The sequence below is a fragment of the Pezoporus occidentalis genome, unplaced genomic scaffold (genome assembly GCF_034315485.1).
Source record: "Pezoporus occidentalis ecotype Australia unplaced genomic scaffold, CSIRO_AGI_Poc_V1 ctg15, whole genome shotgun sequence".
Classification (NCBI taxonomy): Eukaryota; Metazoa; Chordata; class Aves; order Psittaciformes; family Psittacidae; genus Pezoporus; species Pezoporus occidentalis.
The window spans coordinates 4,961,532-4,978,544 of NW_026913316.1; the positions used below are offsets into that span (position 1 = coordinate 4,961,532).

General features: G+C 44.1%; 2 protein-coding genes across 4 annotated transcripts in view; both read right to left on the bottom strand.

Annotated features, from left to right (window-relative positions):
* Positions 1-4,910: 4,910 nt before the first annotated feature.
* On the bottom strand, positions 4,911-10,342 carry FIGNL1 (fidgetin like 1). Of its 3 annotated transcripts, none has more exons than XM_062610876.1 (3): positions 10,234-10,342; positions 5,577-7,652; positions 4,911-5,442 (listed from the first exon to the last, which is right to left on the bottom strand). In XM_062610876.1, exons 2-3 carry the CDS (start codon positions 7,642-7,644, stop codon positions 5,393-5,395), a joined length of 2,118 nt encoding a protein of 705 aa, XP_062466860.1. In that variant the 5' UTR covers positions 7,645-7,652; positions 10,234-10,342; the 3' UTR covers positions 4,911-5,392. The 3 variants fall into 3 exon arrangements, with proteins under 3 accessions (XP_062466860.1, XP_062466861.1, XP_062466859.1); XM_062610877.1 differs by lacking the exon at positions 10,234-10,342 and adding an exon at positions 9,732-9,922; XM_062610875.1 differs by lacking the exon at positions 10,234-10,342 and having other exon boundaries at positions 5,577-7,892.
* A 1,827-nt stretch (positions 10,343-12,169) lies between these two features.
* DDC (dopa decarboxylase) overlaps positions 12,170-17,013 on the bottom strand; it is a 49,994-nt gene continuing 45,150 nt past the window's right edge. Inside the window, exon 13 of the mRNA XM_062610901.1 lies at positions 12,170-16,288. Within this exon, the coding sequence (XP_062466885.1) occupies positions 16,064-16,288 (225 nt within the window). The 3' untranslated portion in view covers positions 12,170-16,063. The remainder of the gene's footprint in view (positions 16,289-17,013) is intronic.

The window sequence follows — 17,013 nt, forward strand, 5'->3', positions numbered from 1 at the left end:
CGCTGTAGGAAAGACACCCCCAGCCTGTGGATGATGAGAAGAAGCAGCACCATTGCCACCTGTCTACAGGCAGATGTGCCCAGGACATCAGGACTGACCTACAGACAATGACTCCATCCTTCTACAGTGATACAAGTAAGGTGTTACTTTCCCACTGCTGCAAGGGTAATGTCTCTTAAATGACATTTTTTTTTATGGGGATTATGTCATACAGATAAAAGGTAACCTTCGCTTGTATAAATTACCCCTACTCTGGGGTCACTAGAGGAGGAGTTGTTCTATTGGGACTATCTGGGGTGTTGTACTACCACAACTACTTTTAAAAGCACGTGAGAAACAGTTTACATGAATGATACTGCCACAGAGCAGGCCCCAGCATGCTCAGGTTTATCCCTTCTGAGACATTTACACACAGAGCATTCATGTGTATTTTTAGCAGAGGACAGCACAAGTTGGTGAAAATCTGATCTTGAGTTCTTCTGCGTTTCTTTGGTGCAAAACTTCTGGGTCTGGAATGATATCACAGTGTTTTAATTATCACATTTAATTCCTTGCAGCCAGCTGTAAGGCTCACTGTCACGTGAAGTGACAGGGTGGAACTTCTCAGATATCATTAAAATCACTGAAAAAAAGAATTACCAGGGGTGTTAGAAAATAACAGATTAATCACAGAACCTAGGAGCAAATTACCTATTACTTCCTCCCATGTCACTACAGGTGCATTTTCTACCTCTTCCTCCTCTCCAGCTGCAGCCCACAGTTTCTGTGACATTCATGAAAGCAGAGTTTTTCTTTTTCCTAGTTTTATGCCATCACTACTAAATGATTCAGTTACATTAAACCACCCACAGACATGGAAAAACTCATCATCATTGCCAGAATCACTTCAAAGTTCACTTGTTTATTTGCATCTTTACCGTAATGGGTTAAAACTTAAACAAGGGAAGTTTAGATTGGATATAAGGAAGAAATTCTTTCCTGTTAGGGTGGTGAGGCACTGGAATGGGTTGCCCAGGGAAGCTGTGAATGCTCCATCCCTGGCAGTGTTCAAGGCCAGGTTGGACAGAGCCTGGAGTGGCATGGTTTGGTGTGAGGTGTCCCGGCCCGTAGCAGGGGGGTTAGAACTTGATGATCTTAAGGTCCTTTCCAACCCTAACTATTCTATGGTACTATGATTCTATAATAATTTGCCCACAACACCTTTCCATTTCCTCTGTTGATTCTTTGTGAATTTCCCTGTTTTCCTAGGGGTAACTGGCACCAGAGCAGCTTCCAGAGCTCATGCCGTTGCTGAAAAAGATACTCTACTATTTAAGACAAATCAGGAGTCTCTCTAATTGTTCTTACTTGGATATATTCCACACTGTAACAGGTCTATATCCATTCTGTAGCACAAATAACTAGTATGCAAGAAATACGGTATGTCGAAAGCATTTAAGCTCCCAGTGTCAATATCTCAAACCTCTTCTTATTTCTTCTCATATTTGGGGAAAAATAAATCCAAAGGTGAAATAGTAATGAAGGCCAAATTCTCCTCCTTCAGTATATTGAATTAAGCATATGAGCACAAGCTGTTTTGTGACAACGCTTACAAGAAATTTCACTGGTTACACCAGATCTGCAAGGGTAAGCAGTCACTCCATTTTGTGACACCTTCTTACAAAACTCTCCCAAGCCTGACTTTCCATTTACATTTCAAAGGAAGGTGCACTCCTGGGTTGGAAGACAAGCACAAGCACTGTTTGTGTCACCACAGTTCAAAGCATCTACTAAGTCATAGTAAAGGCAAGTGCTCACCAACACCAATCAGTCGCTGCCATCAAAAAAATATTTGAACAGAAAAAGTGGGGTTTTGTTTGTTTGGTGGTGGTTTTATTCCAGTGACATATTGGCTTGGGAGAAGTTTCATCATTCCTATTAGAAACACAGAAATAATAGACTTATTTCAATAGGACAATCTTAACGATGCTCTTGGAGGTCAGTCTGGTTTTCATTCATTTGCTGTTAGTAGATGGTGATCATTGCTGCTTCATCAGCTTTCTAACTACTTGTGTGGCACAGCTTTATACAAATGAAAACTCATCTGGCGATTTCAGACTGCTTTGGGACAATTTAGCTAACTCGAATACGAGATGCACTGAGAAAATGAAGAGTCTGGATTGCCTTGATTATTAATAAGACCTCCCTTTTCCAGGACTGCAATTATTTACCTTTATTTAAGAGAAACTGAGATTGTGAACCAAACGTTGCTGAACCACAAAACCAGAGGAGAGTCCTGCATTTGTTCTTGCAAAGTTCAGCCAGCCAAAAAGAATAAATAATGAAGGACATAGGTTTCTGCATTCACTAAACAGATCCATTAAAGTGGATTTATCTGCACCATTTCCCTTAAATTACAATCATGCCCTATGTCTGTGCAATTTTCGGTATTTGTGAAATTATGTTCCTGGCAATCTAATATTCTGTTTGGTGGCACTGTTATAGTGGGTTGTGAAATACATGTGGGGCTAATATTGGAAGTCCTGATGACTTGTGAGTCCTGCAGCAAAGCCTGAATATTGCTAGATGGCTGAAGACAGTCATATCACCTGCATCATTACCAAAAGTGAAAAAGAATAAACTTTACGTGATGGTCGCTTTTACTATTTCTACATGTTTTCTAAAACAAAAGCATGTTCATGTAACTCAAGAGAGCGCAAGTAACGAATAACACAAGAACCCTGGAATGGTTTGAGTTGGAAGGGACCTTAAAGATCATCTAATCTCAACCCCTCTGCCACAGGCAGGGATGCCTCATGCTAGACCAGGTTGCTCAAAGCCCTGTCAAACGTGGCCTTGAAGTAAGAGGAAGGATACTCCTGTCTGGCACTGAGGTTCTACCTTTTATCTCTTTCACAAGTTCTGCTTTGCAGGAGACAAACACAGGAGCGCAGTGTTTCTCTCCCAGCCCTTGTCATCCTGGGAGGCGTTTTATTCCCTGACACTGTGTGCACTCTCACCAGTCTTTTCAGTAGGGCCACTTCCATTAAAATATGGGTATTCAGATACACAGATGAGCACAGTGCACTCACGTGGCTTACCAGGATAATTTCCAGCATAAATAAGGTTATTATTGCATCATACAGAAGGGGTTTACTACCCTTCAGCTACCTTTAAGTTTTACTAAACAAAATTCTCTGGGTTTTTTATTCACTTGCCTAAAAACAGGTTTTAAAAAATGTGTTTTCATTAGGGTGGGAGATTTGGAGAAAGCAAAAATCTTGCTCAGTACTTATTTATAGCTCTCCAATACTAAACTTGTAAAAGCAGATTTAATCTCATAATCTTTACCCAAGTGGCCAAAAGTCAATCAGTTTGGACCCCATCACAGTTTTTCTCACAAAATAATCTAATTATTCTACCTGCGCTATTCCTAAAATCAAGATAAATTTGCATACCTGAATTCTTTCATCTCTGCAAAACAATTTCTAATACATACCGGACTTCCCTAAAAACATTAGAACTGATTTTTTAATGTTTAAATCAGGATGAGCTCTTAAGAAACTCCAAGTTTTTTATGTCATTCTGAATTGAAGGTTATCTGTAGTGTCACAGCTCCTGTAGCTCCCAAATGGCTTTAAAACAGTGCTAGCTGAGCAGCATTTATCCATTCTTTTAAAGAATCTATGTAAGAGTAGCTTTTAAGCTCTGCCTTTCCCCAAGAGAAAAAGTGCTTTAGAGAAACTGAAAATAAAGCATGGACACCACAGCTGCCAGCTCTGCCACACTGGCAAAAGAATCCAAAGGAAAGCTTTCAATTTATTTTCCATTCAGAGGCAGCTCTGTCCAGCCAGTGGGCAAGGACAGGTTCTGTCAATGAAAGCTGTTTTATTTCTGTCAGACCTTAGGTAAGAACACCAAATACAAGGTCAATGTGAATTTTATTATTATCACATGAAGATTATTCAAAAAGCAGTGGAACCCAGCTGATGTTGGGACATGGGATTTCTCCTTCCCAGACACTAGAGCCCATAGAATCATAGACTGGTTTGGGCTGGAAGCAACCTTAAAGATCATCTAGTTCCAGCCCCATCAAGGGCAGGAACACCTTCCAGGTTGACCTTTCAACTAGACCAGGTTGCTCAAAGCCCCATCCAACCAGGTCTTGAACACTGCCAGGGATGGGGTATCCATAACTTCCCTGGGCAACCTGCTCCAGTGCCTCACCACCCTCATCATACAAACCTCCCTAACATCAAGTGTGAATCTTTCCTCTTTCAGTTTAATGCCAACACACCTCAGTCTATCACTATCTGCCCTTGTAAAAAGTCCCTCTCCAGCTTTCTTTAGAACCCCCAAACTATAGCTTCTCTCATCTTCTTTTGATGGATGCAGCTGCCACTGGTTTTGATTGCGAGTCCTGCCAGGAGTAAGGCTGAACCCCTAATCCAAAACAACAGATAAACACACACTGACACAGAGCAGAACCTTATCAACATGCACATACATGGTAAATGCACTCACACAAATCCAACAACACAATCCCATCTCATCCCTCGCCTCCAGCCACCCAGGACTGAAGCGCACCAGTGAGACACGCAGGACATGCACCCTCCAGCTTCACAAAGACACCATGCTTACAGAGCCTTCAACACGCTGAGCCTCTTCTCCTGCCACTGGCTTGTGTCTGGGCTCTTTGCAGATGCGTTTTTTTTCCTGCATGGTCCCACTTCAAACTTGCTACCAAGTTTTGTCAGTGAAGTTTTCAGTACAGCAGCTGCTTGTGAACACGCTGGCTAGCCCATGGCCGGCCTCCGACTCTGGTGCCCCTGTTGCCCACAGTCTCTTCTCCAGCTGCAGGTGCCCAGACCTCCCAGTAACACACATCCACACACACAGATGCAGAGCAGAAAGCAAGGTCAGGCCAAAAATCATCAGAAAAAGTATTTAATAAGAAGCTGAGGCAGACAGCAGCGATATGGCACAGGGCTCAGTCAGACAAGAGCACTGCTTACATGGGGCCCAACCCCTTTTACCCCCCCTTTTTATTTTCCATGCATGTTCTTCCCATGCCCACCTCAACCCTTTCCTCCCTCTGCTCCAATCTCCTCCCAGACAATGCACCCTGAACTACTTTTCCCCACTGGTCCCAGTTTTGCTGCGTTCCTACCCCAAACTGCTATTTCTGGTAACGTTAGCTGTGATCCCTCAGCCTTGCACAGTGTTACTTATACAGCACAGCAGCCTTGCCAGATTCCCCCCAAGTACTCCCTCCAATTCTCTGTGAGGTTTGACCACCTTCTCCTTACATACCATTGAAATCTGCCCATCTTTCACAGCAGCTATCTGTAACTTTTGTCAGCTTCTCACTCTGTTACTGTTTAGAGTTTCTCATACCATGACCAGCAGTTTCTCATGGTCGTTTCAGCTGGTGAAACCTCAGGCCAGGGCCCAGGTATCTGCCTGCATAACAGAAGAAGATACATTTCAAAGACAGAAACAAAAAGAAGTGCAGACACTCTAAATCATCTTGGGTTTGATACATGACAGTGGTAAGGAAATGGTTCTGTGAAACTGTCAGGGTGCAATTTATCTACCGCAGCCGAATGTCTGGTTCCAGGTTTCATACAGCTCCAGGTCCTTCGGGGAGACGCTGGGCCGCACAGTTCTGAAGGCACTCTCAAAGTCCAGGAAAGCAATCGGCCGTACTTGATCTGGCATGATGGTTGCAATGTCCAGGGACTGAAGACTGCGGATAGGGCCCAGAGACGCTTCTCGGCAGAGCTGTGTCATGTCTGCCCCAGAAAACCCATTTGATTTCTTAACTATGAGTTCAATTTCCTCTTCATTTAGGGAGCAGTGCTCCTTCGACATTAGACGGGTAACAATCTGCTTCCTCGCTGAGGCTTCTGGAAGAGGAATGTACAGTCTCTTCACCAACCTCCTTCGGGCAGCTTCATCAATTTCTTGGGGTCGGTTGGTTGCTCCGACCACCAGAATACGATCATCTGAGGAGGTTGTCGCCCCGTCTAACTGGACCAGAAATTCAGTTTTTATTCTTCTCGATGACTCGTGCTCCCCATCTCCACGCTGGGACAGCAGGGAATCAATCTCATCAATGAAGATCACTGCCGGCTGTTGACATCGTGCCACGGTGAACAGAGCACGGACCATCTTCTCCCCTTCACCTACCCATTTGGAAGTCAGAGAAGAGGCACTGATGCTAAAAAAGGTTGCTCCAGACTGGCATGCGATGCACTTGCCTATGAGAGTCTTGCCAGTCCCCGGAGGGCCGAAGAGAAGAATTCCTTTAGGAGGACCACGTAGCCCAGTGAAGATGTCTGGCCTCAGCATAGGCCAGACTACTATTTCTTTTATAGTAGCTTTAGCAAATTCAACCCCAGCAATGTCATCCCAGTTGACCGGAGGCCCATGGTCCATGATCTCATGCATTATGAGTTCAACCATTTTTGGCTCTATGTTCTTCAGTCGCTCATCTACAGGCAGTGATGGATCTGTTGACCCTTTTGCATGAGGTTTACACTGTGCTCCTCCATTTTCATTTCCATCTTGTTTTGGAACTGGAGGAACAAACTTGCCAAAGGCACCCCGAGATCTGCCTGCTCCCAGCGACTTTTTTATGCCTCCGTAGGATGAGACTGGTGCACGCTGTGGTAGGCTTTGAGGTTTCTTTTGCTGATCCATCCACAGCTGTTCTTTTGCAGTTCTAAAACCAGGAACACTGCCCTCTTCACTTCTGTTTCTATACCCTGAGAAACTACTGGTTTCTGTACTACTGTAAGCCTGGCATGGAGCAAGGTTAGGAATTGCTGTGCTGTCTTCATCAGCCAGACCATAAAATGCTTTTCTTTTCCCAGAACTCGTGGACCATGCAGGTACAGCTGACTGATTAGAAAGAAGCAAATTCTGTCCATCATGACAATTACCTGATGTTTTCAGAGAACTACTACTTGTCACTTCTTTGTTTCCAAATAGTGGAGTTGCCTGGAAACCTGCATTAACCTGCTCATTTGAGGATGCTGAAGAGGCAGGAAGTGTATCTGATGTTTTGGCCACAGGAAGCACACTGCTTTGAAGAGACTTTGAAGATGAAGGATGCTCAAGGAGATCTGGTCCCTGACTCATACATTTTGCTGAGCCAGCACAGAGCTCAGTCTCTCTGGCACTGCTGAAAACACTGAGTTTAGGAAAGGCTGGAACAGCAGAGGCACTGACCCCTTTCTCAGCTAGAACAGAGGCATCTGCTGGTGCCATCTGAGAGCTCTGGAAACTTTTGCCAGCCTGCATCCTCTCTTGCACACGCTTTAACTTAAATACATTGTCTGTTGTCAGGGCAGATTGCCACTTGTCACTGTCATTCTGCTGACACTTTGCCAAAGTCAGGATGTTTTCGGCATAGTTATTCAAGCCAGTCTCTATGTTGTCAGAGTCAATAATCGCAGAGTACTTCTCTGCATACTTTTTAAACAGGTTGGCAGCACAGACCTGAGAGATCTCGGAGTTTGCCCATGCATACTGAATACGCAGGATTTTGGCACGGTATTCATCTGCCTTCTGCCCGGGCGTGCAGGTGCCAGAGGTAATCGCGAAGTAACTTTTCTGCCAGTCACTCAGGTGCACAGCACTGGGGCTGGGGTTTTCCATCACCGACACTGAAATACACATAAAATACCTGCTGTTAGAAAATGCACTGCATCGCACTACCATTTGCTTTAGGTGCTTTCCCCCTTTCCTAAATACATATACCTGAAAACATACATTATTTTAATTGAAAGAAATAGTGCAGTAGATCTTGTAAGCTACTTAGCCTGGGCATTTTACCATTTCCAAAAAGGAACCAGCTTTGTGGTGTAAAGTCATTTAGACTGGGGTTCTCTTTTCTTCCTTGATCAAAAGAAAGAAAGGCTAAAAAAGAACAACAATCCCAAACAAAACACAGCCACCACAAAAAAGAGAGTTTGCTTCTAATCAGAAGTCTCCAAGGGATGTCAGTAAAGTGCAAAGAATGGTAACAGATGGACAAACAAAACTTGGCCTTGTTAAATGCAATCACCAGTGCTTTCACTCTTATTTGACAGAATACAGCGCAGTCCAGAGGACAGATTATACACCAGAATAACAAAATCTATTGCAGTGATGGTAATAAAAATGAAACAAGGAAGCTAATAAATGAAACTATATGCAAAGTATCTGAAGGGAGGTAAAAGTGGAATGAATAACCCTGAATGCAGTAAACTTTCAGATTAAGATAATATTTACAGATTTAGAGCAAAAGTTCAAAACTGTTCCATTTATTACATACTAAAATGTCTCCATTTTACATTTTAGAGACACAAAGCTCTTGTGTGTTTATAGCAACGCTTGTTTCTCAGTTTTAGAAAGGGAAATTTATATTCCTTCAGCAATTTTTTACCTAAAGAAACAGGAAAGATGGCATTTGTTTGGTAAGGCACATTTTGCTACACTTGAAAAGATATGCTCATATTTATAACATATTTTCAAAGAAGTCTTTCTCTGCAATGTCTCATGTGCAGAGAGATTTCTGGTAATGTCAAGGATTCATGATTTCAGAAGAGACACAGGCACAGGCAAAATTACAAGTCACTAATCACCGCCTCAACAGGGTTTGTAGAAAGCTCGTAACACACAGTAATTCTGATCTTCTCATCTGTTCATATGGGACATGCGCCCAACATAGGATATGACAGGTAAAATTCTCCTTTCTCTTAAATTCACTGTGTACTAGGATGCTCCAGTCAGAGAATACTTCAAACAAAACCTGTTACACTGTATTCTGCAACCCTTCCAACAAAGCACAAATCAATCTGCAGTCTTCTCCTGAATCAGCTACAGACTATGTATGAGCACAGGTTAAGGCAGAGGTGTAATGTACATACAAGACTGGGGAGACAGAGCTGAAGGGAGGGAGGGTGTTCCCTATTCATTTCCAGAAAGTCTGCAACGGTGTTAGGACAACAGAGAGCACAATATGATTTTGGCAGGAGGGGTTACACATGTGGTAAACAATAAGGAGATAAATTATGTTGGATTTTTTGGGACTGCATCAAAACTTTGTAGTGCTGTTTAGAAAAGTCAAAATACCTTTTCTCTGTACATTCAGTGCAATTAAACAGGAAGCTAATTAAAAAAAAAAAAGACTTCCTCTGAAAAATCACTGTCAACTTTTGTACCGTGAGAAGTCCAGCTTGCACCTACCGAATTAGGCACACAATCCCACCATAACCCATCTGCAGCTGAGTAACAGGTGAACAGGAGATAGAGAGCTGAGCCTTTTCTTTTCTCTAACACCATACTAAATAACTGTCCCTGTGCACGCTACCTTTTTGTAACTGTTGCATCAAAAACATCTTGTGAAACACAAAAGCTAAATTCAGAAAAAGTTTAGTATCGGGCATCTGCTCCCAAGAAATATTTCTATAGATATGCATCATTCAGAATAGAAAACCTCAAGTTCACCACCTGCAAAGTAACGATTTAATAATCATCTTCACAGCATTGAGGGAAGGTCATAAGTAAACACTGGTAGCCAGTTTAAAACTTCAGTTTGATTTTAATTTGCAAGTATCTTCCAGTATCACATTCTCTCCCTGTTCTATTAGTTGTCCTCACAGCTTCAGTATTTTCCCCCAAGAGACAGCCAAATGTGTACACATATAGTCAGTCATTCTTCAACAGCCAAACCCATTGCCAGATGTGGACATCATACTTACACGTAAGTGTCTGAAGTTGTGGGTTTACCAAAGCACTGACAGTAACGAATCTCTGGCACGCAAGTTTCAGCCTCAGCAAACCGAGGGGCAAGTAACTACCTGCAAGCCACGTTCATGCATATATGAACACATATGCCAGGCTGAACAGGGCTTTCAGCAAGCTGCTCCAGTATGCGGTGTCCCTGCTCATGGCAGGGGGGGGTGAAACTTCTAAAACCCCTTCCATGATTCTGTAATCCCAAACCAGGGCAAAGCAGGCTTGCCCGTAGGCCTTGAACCCAGCAGGGCACCACGCCAGCGGCCCAGCTCCTCCGCTCCAGCGGAGCGCGCACAGCCCGACGCCGCCCAGCGGCCAGAAACCCGCTACCGCACGAGCCCTCACCCGCACAGCTTCCATCAGGTCAAACCCCCGCCACACCGGAGGGGGGGGAAGCCGACACCAGATCCCTGAGGGCTCCCAGCGGCCTTCGCTCTGCCGCACCAGGGCCAAGGGACCCCTCACCTCTGGATCGCCGGGGCTCAGCGTTCTGCCCGGGTGGGCTCAGCTGCTGGCGCGCAGCGAGGCCCCTCACGCCCGCTGTCGCCAACCGCGTCCGGGCCGGGGCCCGGCGCCTGCAAGCACAGGCGGGGGGGGGAAGAAAGCAGGGAACCCACAGAGGACGGGGGCCGACGGGGTCCCGCAGAGCCACCCCCACACACCCAGACCCGCACCACGCACACACCCACCAGCCACCTCTGCAGATCCCGCGCTGCCCCAAGCCCCGCCCCGCTCCCGCCCACCAATCGGATAACAGGGCTCTGGGTGGCGCAGCCAATCGGTGATCAGAAGGGAGGGACAAGTAGAAGAGCGGGGAACGGCTCGCCGCGCCTTCGTCTTCCGCTCGGGCTTACCGGAGCTATGGGAGGGGATGGAGAGGGAGGGGACGACACGCGTCCCTATTGGCTGCGCCCAAGGCGTACGCCCTCCAATAGACGCGGGATCCGTGCCTTGGGAGGCAGGTCGGCCCCGCCTCCTGCCGCTGCACGCGCGGGTCCCTCAGCCGACCTCAGCGTCAGTGTGGTCCCGGAGGCGGCCGTCCCTCCGGGGGTGAGCGAGCCGCGGTGCCGGTTGTCTGCCCAGAAGGGTACCCGCATGCCCACAGGACCAAGGCAGGCTTCGGAAAAGCTTTTTTGATAAAGGCTTGGTCACACATGAAGTGACCGCAGGAGCAGGAGTGCTACTGGCTGCTTCAGTGCTGAATTCAATGGCTGCCCCACACAGCAGGGCAGCTACCTCACGTGGACTGCTGCCCGCCTTTCTCTCAGTAGAAGGCCCTCTGGGTGCCCTTGACTCAGTCTGGGGGAGGCCGGGCCAGCAGAGTGCCAGGCTCTACCCTCAGCGACCACCCTCTGCGCAGGATGAGCTCCACGGGAGACAGGCTCCACATGCCGTGAGCCCAGACACAAGCTGCAGCTCAGCTGGTGGTTCGGGTGCTGTCAGCGGGGACCCACACCTCTGCGCACACAGCACCAGAACACCACGGCCACCTGTTCCACCTGTCGTACTGTGTCAGAGGCTGCAGGGTACTGCAGCCACCATGGCAGTGTTGGAGGCTAATGGTGTCCAACACCCTCAGAAACAGCAGGTGATGAACAGACCTTTACTGGGGAACAGCTCTGCTAAAGGGCTCGGCAGCAGTAGCAGGGCTCTCTGTCAGAGTAATGAGACGAGTAACAGTATGCCTAACAAGGCAGAAGATGGTGGCTCAGGGGGATATGTCCTATGAACTCAGCCTCGTCGTGGAGTCCCTAGCTGGATCACACCAGCCCAAGTTCAAACTAGCACACCAATCTTGATGCAAATTGGCACGCTACGCTGCAGTTACACCTCTGGTATTAACACAGTCGCTTCAGTGTAGGTGAACGTTTAATTTCCCGTGAGAAACATTTCTTTTGTTACTGTCAGGTTTTTGTTCTACGTCAAGCTTGTAATACCATTAGTGCAAACAGCATTTTAAACTGTCTGCACTACTAGCAAGCTATCATCTGAGACCAAATTGGGCTAACGTCTGTAGCTGGTAACACCGCTGCCATCCCACTTCCCCCAAAGTGTGCTTGCCCAGTTTCCCTTGGGCTGTGCAGAGGCAGGGAGGGAAGGAGCCCACAGCTCAGCTCCCCTAAGGAACACAGGCTCTGGGTAGGCAGGGCTAGTGGAATGGGCTGCTGCCTTCTCCTATCTGGTGATGCCTAGACTGGAAACCAAAGCCAAAGCTGGACAGCTGGCTCCAGTGGCACATCCAGCTGCAGGATTCTGGTTTGGCCAGGCACTGAGACAATGAGAAAAAAGCACTGATGGTGAAAATCAGGGCACTGATTTCCCCCCCACTCAGCGAGGAAGTTGGACCCCTCACAGTGCATATGTCATGAATAAAATGGGAAAGAACAAAGACAGACAATAGTTGTAGTTTTGTTTCCATTTATTAATGCTGCCAATTAAAACCTATATGTCCATTCAAGTAGGCCCTGGATACAGATTTTAAAGGAACTCAATAAATTATACTAAAAAAGCACTAAACATCTGATTATTTTCCCATTTGGGTCATACAGGCTGTACATATGCTGTATGGATTTTGGCCACCAATGGTTATTTAAACTGCCTCCACCACCCTGGTCTTCAGGGTTCTCAGTTTCATCTCTCATTTGCTCCCGTCTTTGAGCAATGCAAGATCACACATCTCAAGGTTTAGATTGCTGTTGTTAAGGCAAGTGCAGTGTAAGTACCGCTCATAAATATGGTATCCTTAGAGGAGACAACAACAAAACAACAACCATGAGCAGAATCTTATATGTAAAGGCAAGAGAATATTAGAAATTAAACAATTATAATGCATTTCAGAGTATAATATATTAGCAACATTTTCATAAATACATCTTTTCAGTATCTCACCATCAGTAATAAAATATAATTTTTTATTATTACTAAGAATGTAAGTATAGTACTAGCACCCTGCTAGTTTGAAAAAAAACCAAACATATGTTTATTGAGGAGTAACTTCCCCCCCACCCTTATCCAGCAGCCGCACTCTCTCCCTTGAGATGTGGATATTCTACTAAAGCACAGCTCTGAGATTTACTAGTTATTTTTAACATCAAACAGTATTAATCAGCACAGACAGCATTAGCTTTTGCACACAAGGCACAATAAATCCAGGTTCACATATTAACTCTTCATAAATACAGTACTTCTCACAGGTATGTTGCAAAGCTACAGAACAGAACAGCAATTATGTTCTTTCAGAATGTTCTTTTCAACACTTTTGTTCTGGAGTTGATAATGTGGACCAGATTTCATTCTCAGATGACCTAACATTTATAGTCTGCAAAGGAATTGCCAGGTGGGGAAAAGAGGGTATGTGAGATTCAATCCTAAGAAGCCCTTCACCAATTACATATTCAAATCACCTCAGAAAAACTAGAACTGTGAAATTAAGATTTCTGTACTGGGCTGGCTGTGGGGAAATTAATTCTATGGGTCTTGTCACTGCAGTTTCTTGGAAGATTTACTTACAACGCTTCCTTAAAAACAAAAATCATTTACTGCATTTATAATATTTTAAATTAACCCCTATCCTAAATTCTTTGCCAGAAGTTCTGGTCTCTGGACAGCAGCCCCTTCTAAAACTGATACCCGTAATCTGAAAAATGTTTAATTGAATGTCAGGTTTTGGCAACATTTTCCCACAAAGGTCTAGAGGGACCTAGAAACCTAATTCTGGGCTGTTGGGAGCATTTATCCTCTCCTGACTTTGGATGTGGATTCTGCCTGCATCCTGGTTCTACAGCAGTCTGAGGCTCACACAGGCGTGCATCATCCACCTCTGCTTTAGTTTCCATGGAGAGAATTTCCACCAAAATCCTCTTGTGTTCAGCTAGTTTTGCCTTACCTTATGCATTTCTTTTCCAATACTTATTAGTTAGAATTTTAATTTCAATTATTGTCATATAAGCCCAAAGCAGCTCCGTTTAATTTAAATGGAATTATCCTGGATTTACTCTATGATAGCTTTGATCAGAATCTGATCTCTTTTATGTTCATGGACAGATCTGGTTAGATATTTCACATACAAAACACTGGTCTGTCTCATAACAAAGGTGTAATTCTTTTCTGGCTCCTAGATTCTAGTGTTGTCATAGTGTAAAAGCTGTGAAATTGTACCAGTGTGGACCATATGGGCTATGGATGAATATCATTTCCCAAGTCAGGAGAACTGAATAATGTTGTTTTTAAAAAAACTGATAACAGAGAAAGGAAACAACTGCCAGCATTTTTCTGCTGTTTTCAGTCTACCAATCTATTCCGTTGTGCCACTACAGAAAAGCTTAATTTCATATTGGTTCTGCTAATGAGAATGATGCCATCAGAATTTCTGATCCTGTAGCTGAGAGCAGTGCCTGGTGGAGTGGCTCTGTCACCTGCTCAAATATTACAGGCTTTTGCCAGATTCGTCATCCCTTCCTTCATCTGTTACCTGTGAAAGCAATTCCTTAAAGAAATAGTAAGCAGCTTTTCCATCTGGGTGGATAATGCAGGCTCTGGCAAGCCCTACAGAAGGATGGCATGTCACTATCTACCCTGGACACACAGCCTGACCTTTTGGAAGTGCAGAGGTTGGTCTACTTTCCTTACTGTCAGGATTCATGCACGTCTCTCACATACCACTTGCACATGTGTTAATACTAATCCTTCTCCACTTTGCACAGCAGAAGTGGGGTGATTAGGAGTCACCAGATCCATAGTCAACTTCTTTAATCCCCTCTGGAAAGACAGTGGGTTGAAGCAGACTGTGTGCCAAATTAACTGCCTCGGTGCATGTTTCATGGTCTACCTGCAGCTTCCCATATGTAGGAATTACATTTGCAAGGGACAGAGGAAGAAAGCTGAATAATTGTGCAAGTTATTCAAGATGCTTTAGAAGTTAATATGAACAATAAAAGGAAAAGATTAAGACAAATGCAAATGTAGAAATGAATCCTGCAGATTCCTTTTCTTGGAGTAGCTATTTATTTTGATCTTACTTAGATAGAAATAACTGCCTGGAATTTATATTTTCAAAATGACAGAAATACTTATTAAAGTCAGATATGATTTCTGACTTCCATTTCACCTCTTTACTGTACCTGCCTTCAACAGTATGACATAGCAATGGTTGGTATCAAGTACACATTATTTGACTTTCTCTGAAGATTAATTGTTTTCCAATATTTTCATATTCCATGCATCACTGTTAATGGAAGAAAACCACTGAGGGGGCACCACACCATATTTTTAGGGTTGGTTCTCTTAATTTCTATTTTTATTGTAATTTGCTATCTTGTTTGTTACCTGAATTGAGAAACAGAGAACCATTTTTTTCATCGCATTTCTTAGCATGTTTTGTCAAAGATTTATTACACAATGACATAAGCAGAATGGTAGCCATAAGAAGGAATCACCACTCTATTTCACAGAACACATTGATTATTTTCAAATAATCGCTGCTTATAATAATGTTGTTAAAATACAGAATATCAGGTAGCACATGGCTTTTGACAAAACTCTTAGGAAGGAGCTTTTAGGAGGTCTTATTATGAATGATCAGAGTGAAAACCAGCTGCCAGATTTGACAAAATGTCTGTTTTAAAAGCAAACCCTTTAGGAGAAGGTAGGCACCCTGCCATAAGGACAGTTAATGCTCATTTAGTACTCACCATCCCTTGATTTGGCTGTGTAATGCAGAAAGTTTTGAAGCACGAACTTTATTTACAAAAGTACTGCAGCAAACAGCATGTCATGACATGATAGTTCCCCAAATCAAGACAGCAGCTTTGCACAAGCTTATTTAAATCGGACCTGAACAGTGTTAAATCCAGGTTACTGAATTTTCCCCAACTTGGATTCTTTCTGAAGTCATAGCAATGTTAAATGAATTGATGACTCCTCACAGTTTCATCTGTGAAGCAAGGAGTGGGTGTGCTAAAGGTTAATGGGGACAACAGAGGGAGCACTAACCCATTTCCACTGCCTGGTTCAATAAATGCTTCTGATTACAAACTGGTAGGAAATCACAGCTTGAGCCTCCATGGCTATCTGCACCCTGGAAACAGGCAAGATGAAACCACAGTACAGAGAAGGAATGATTAAGGTTACAACACAACTTGCTGGCAAGGATTTTGCTACTGCAGCTGGGCTATATAACAACAGACTTTGGTTTCTTGTTTTTTTTCCCTTCATATCCTGACTTTCCCACCTGCCCCTAAAATAAAACTTGGCCACACAGAGAAAGCCAGCTAATTACCTCCTCCCCACTGCTACTTCACTGCTGTTTCTGCTGGTGGTGGTTTTGCTCCCATGTTTGCAGAAGATCGGTTGCCAGCTGTGAGATGTGCTGCCAGGCAAACTTGATGTGGGTGGATTCCACCGTGCGTGAACAAACAGCAAAACGTAGCACAAACTTCTCTCGCAGGTGGCACGGGACCAGGTGAATCTTCTTGGCCTCATTTATGCTTTTAAGAAGTGCCTCATTTAGTTCATTTGAGCCCTGAAATCATTGTAATTCAGTGGATATGGTGATGAATTTCAGAAACAAGCTTGGAATATGCAAATCCTGCCAACCAGCCAAACCCAAGTACCACCAGTAACACGCAGCCACTTTCCCATCTCTCAGTGCTCTGACATCAAAGGATTACAAAAAGATGACGGCGCAAGAGATATTTTTTCAGTCACAAGAGATTTATGGATTAACTGGGGTTTAGAAGCAGTGTTCACACTGGGGCATTTGTGATAGCTGACTGCTTTTTTGTGAACTAAGGTCATGAGCTCTGTAGCTTCATGTAAAAGCATTCATTATTACATCTATTTCATTACACTTTTCTTAGATCTGATCAAACATGGGAGGAAGTTTTGCAATGAGCTATACTACCATTCATAAAGCAAACCCTCCAGTCTTCACTTAAGCATGGCTGCTGTGAGAGAGCCTTTTGAATATGAAGATTGAAATCCTACCCTTAATTAAGAAATAGTTACAGGAATGTATCCCTGGCATAAGTAAGTTTCATACTATTAGCAGAAATCCTAAGTATTTCCCTCAAGTTCTATAGGAAGTGTCCACCACAGAGACCTACAGAGAGAAGGTTTTGAGGGACAGGAGATTTTAGATATGTGGTAAACTGACCCTCCCACTGGAAGTAAAGAGTCTTTTGCATTCCAGGAAACAAAGATATAAATGTTAAATATCTTGCAGAAGGTCAGAGGGACTCTGCATGT

Excerpts from the sequence above, each read along its gene's own strand:
- FIGNL1 (XM_062610875.1), bottom strand. The coding sequence starts at position 7,707 with ATGGTAGTGCGATGCAGTGCATTTTCTAACAGCAGGTATTTTATGTGT. Across the intron at positions 5,443-5,576 it reads GAACCAGACATTCGGCTGCG|GCAGATACCTGGGCCCTGGC; the intron begins GTAGATAAATTG and ends TCTGTTATGCAG.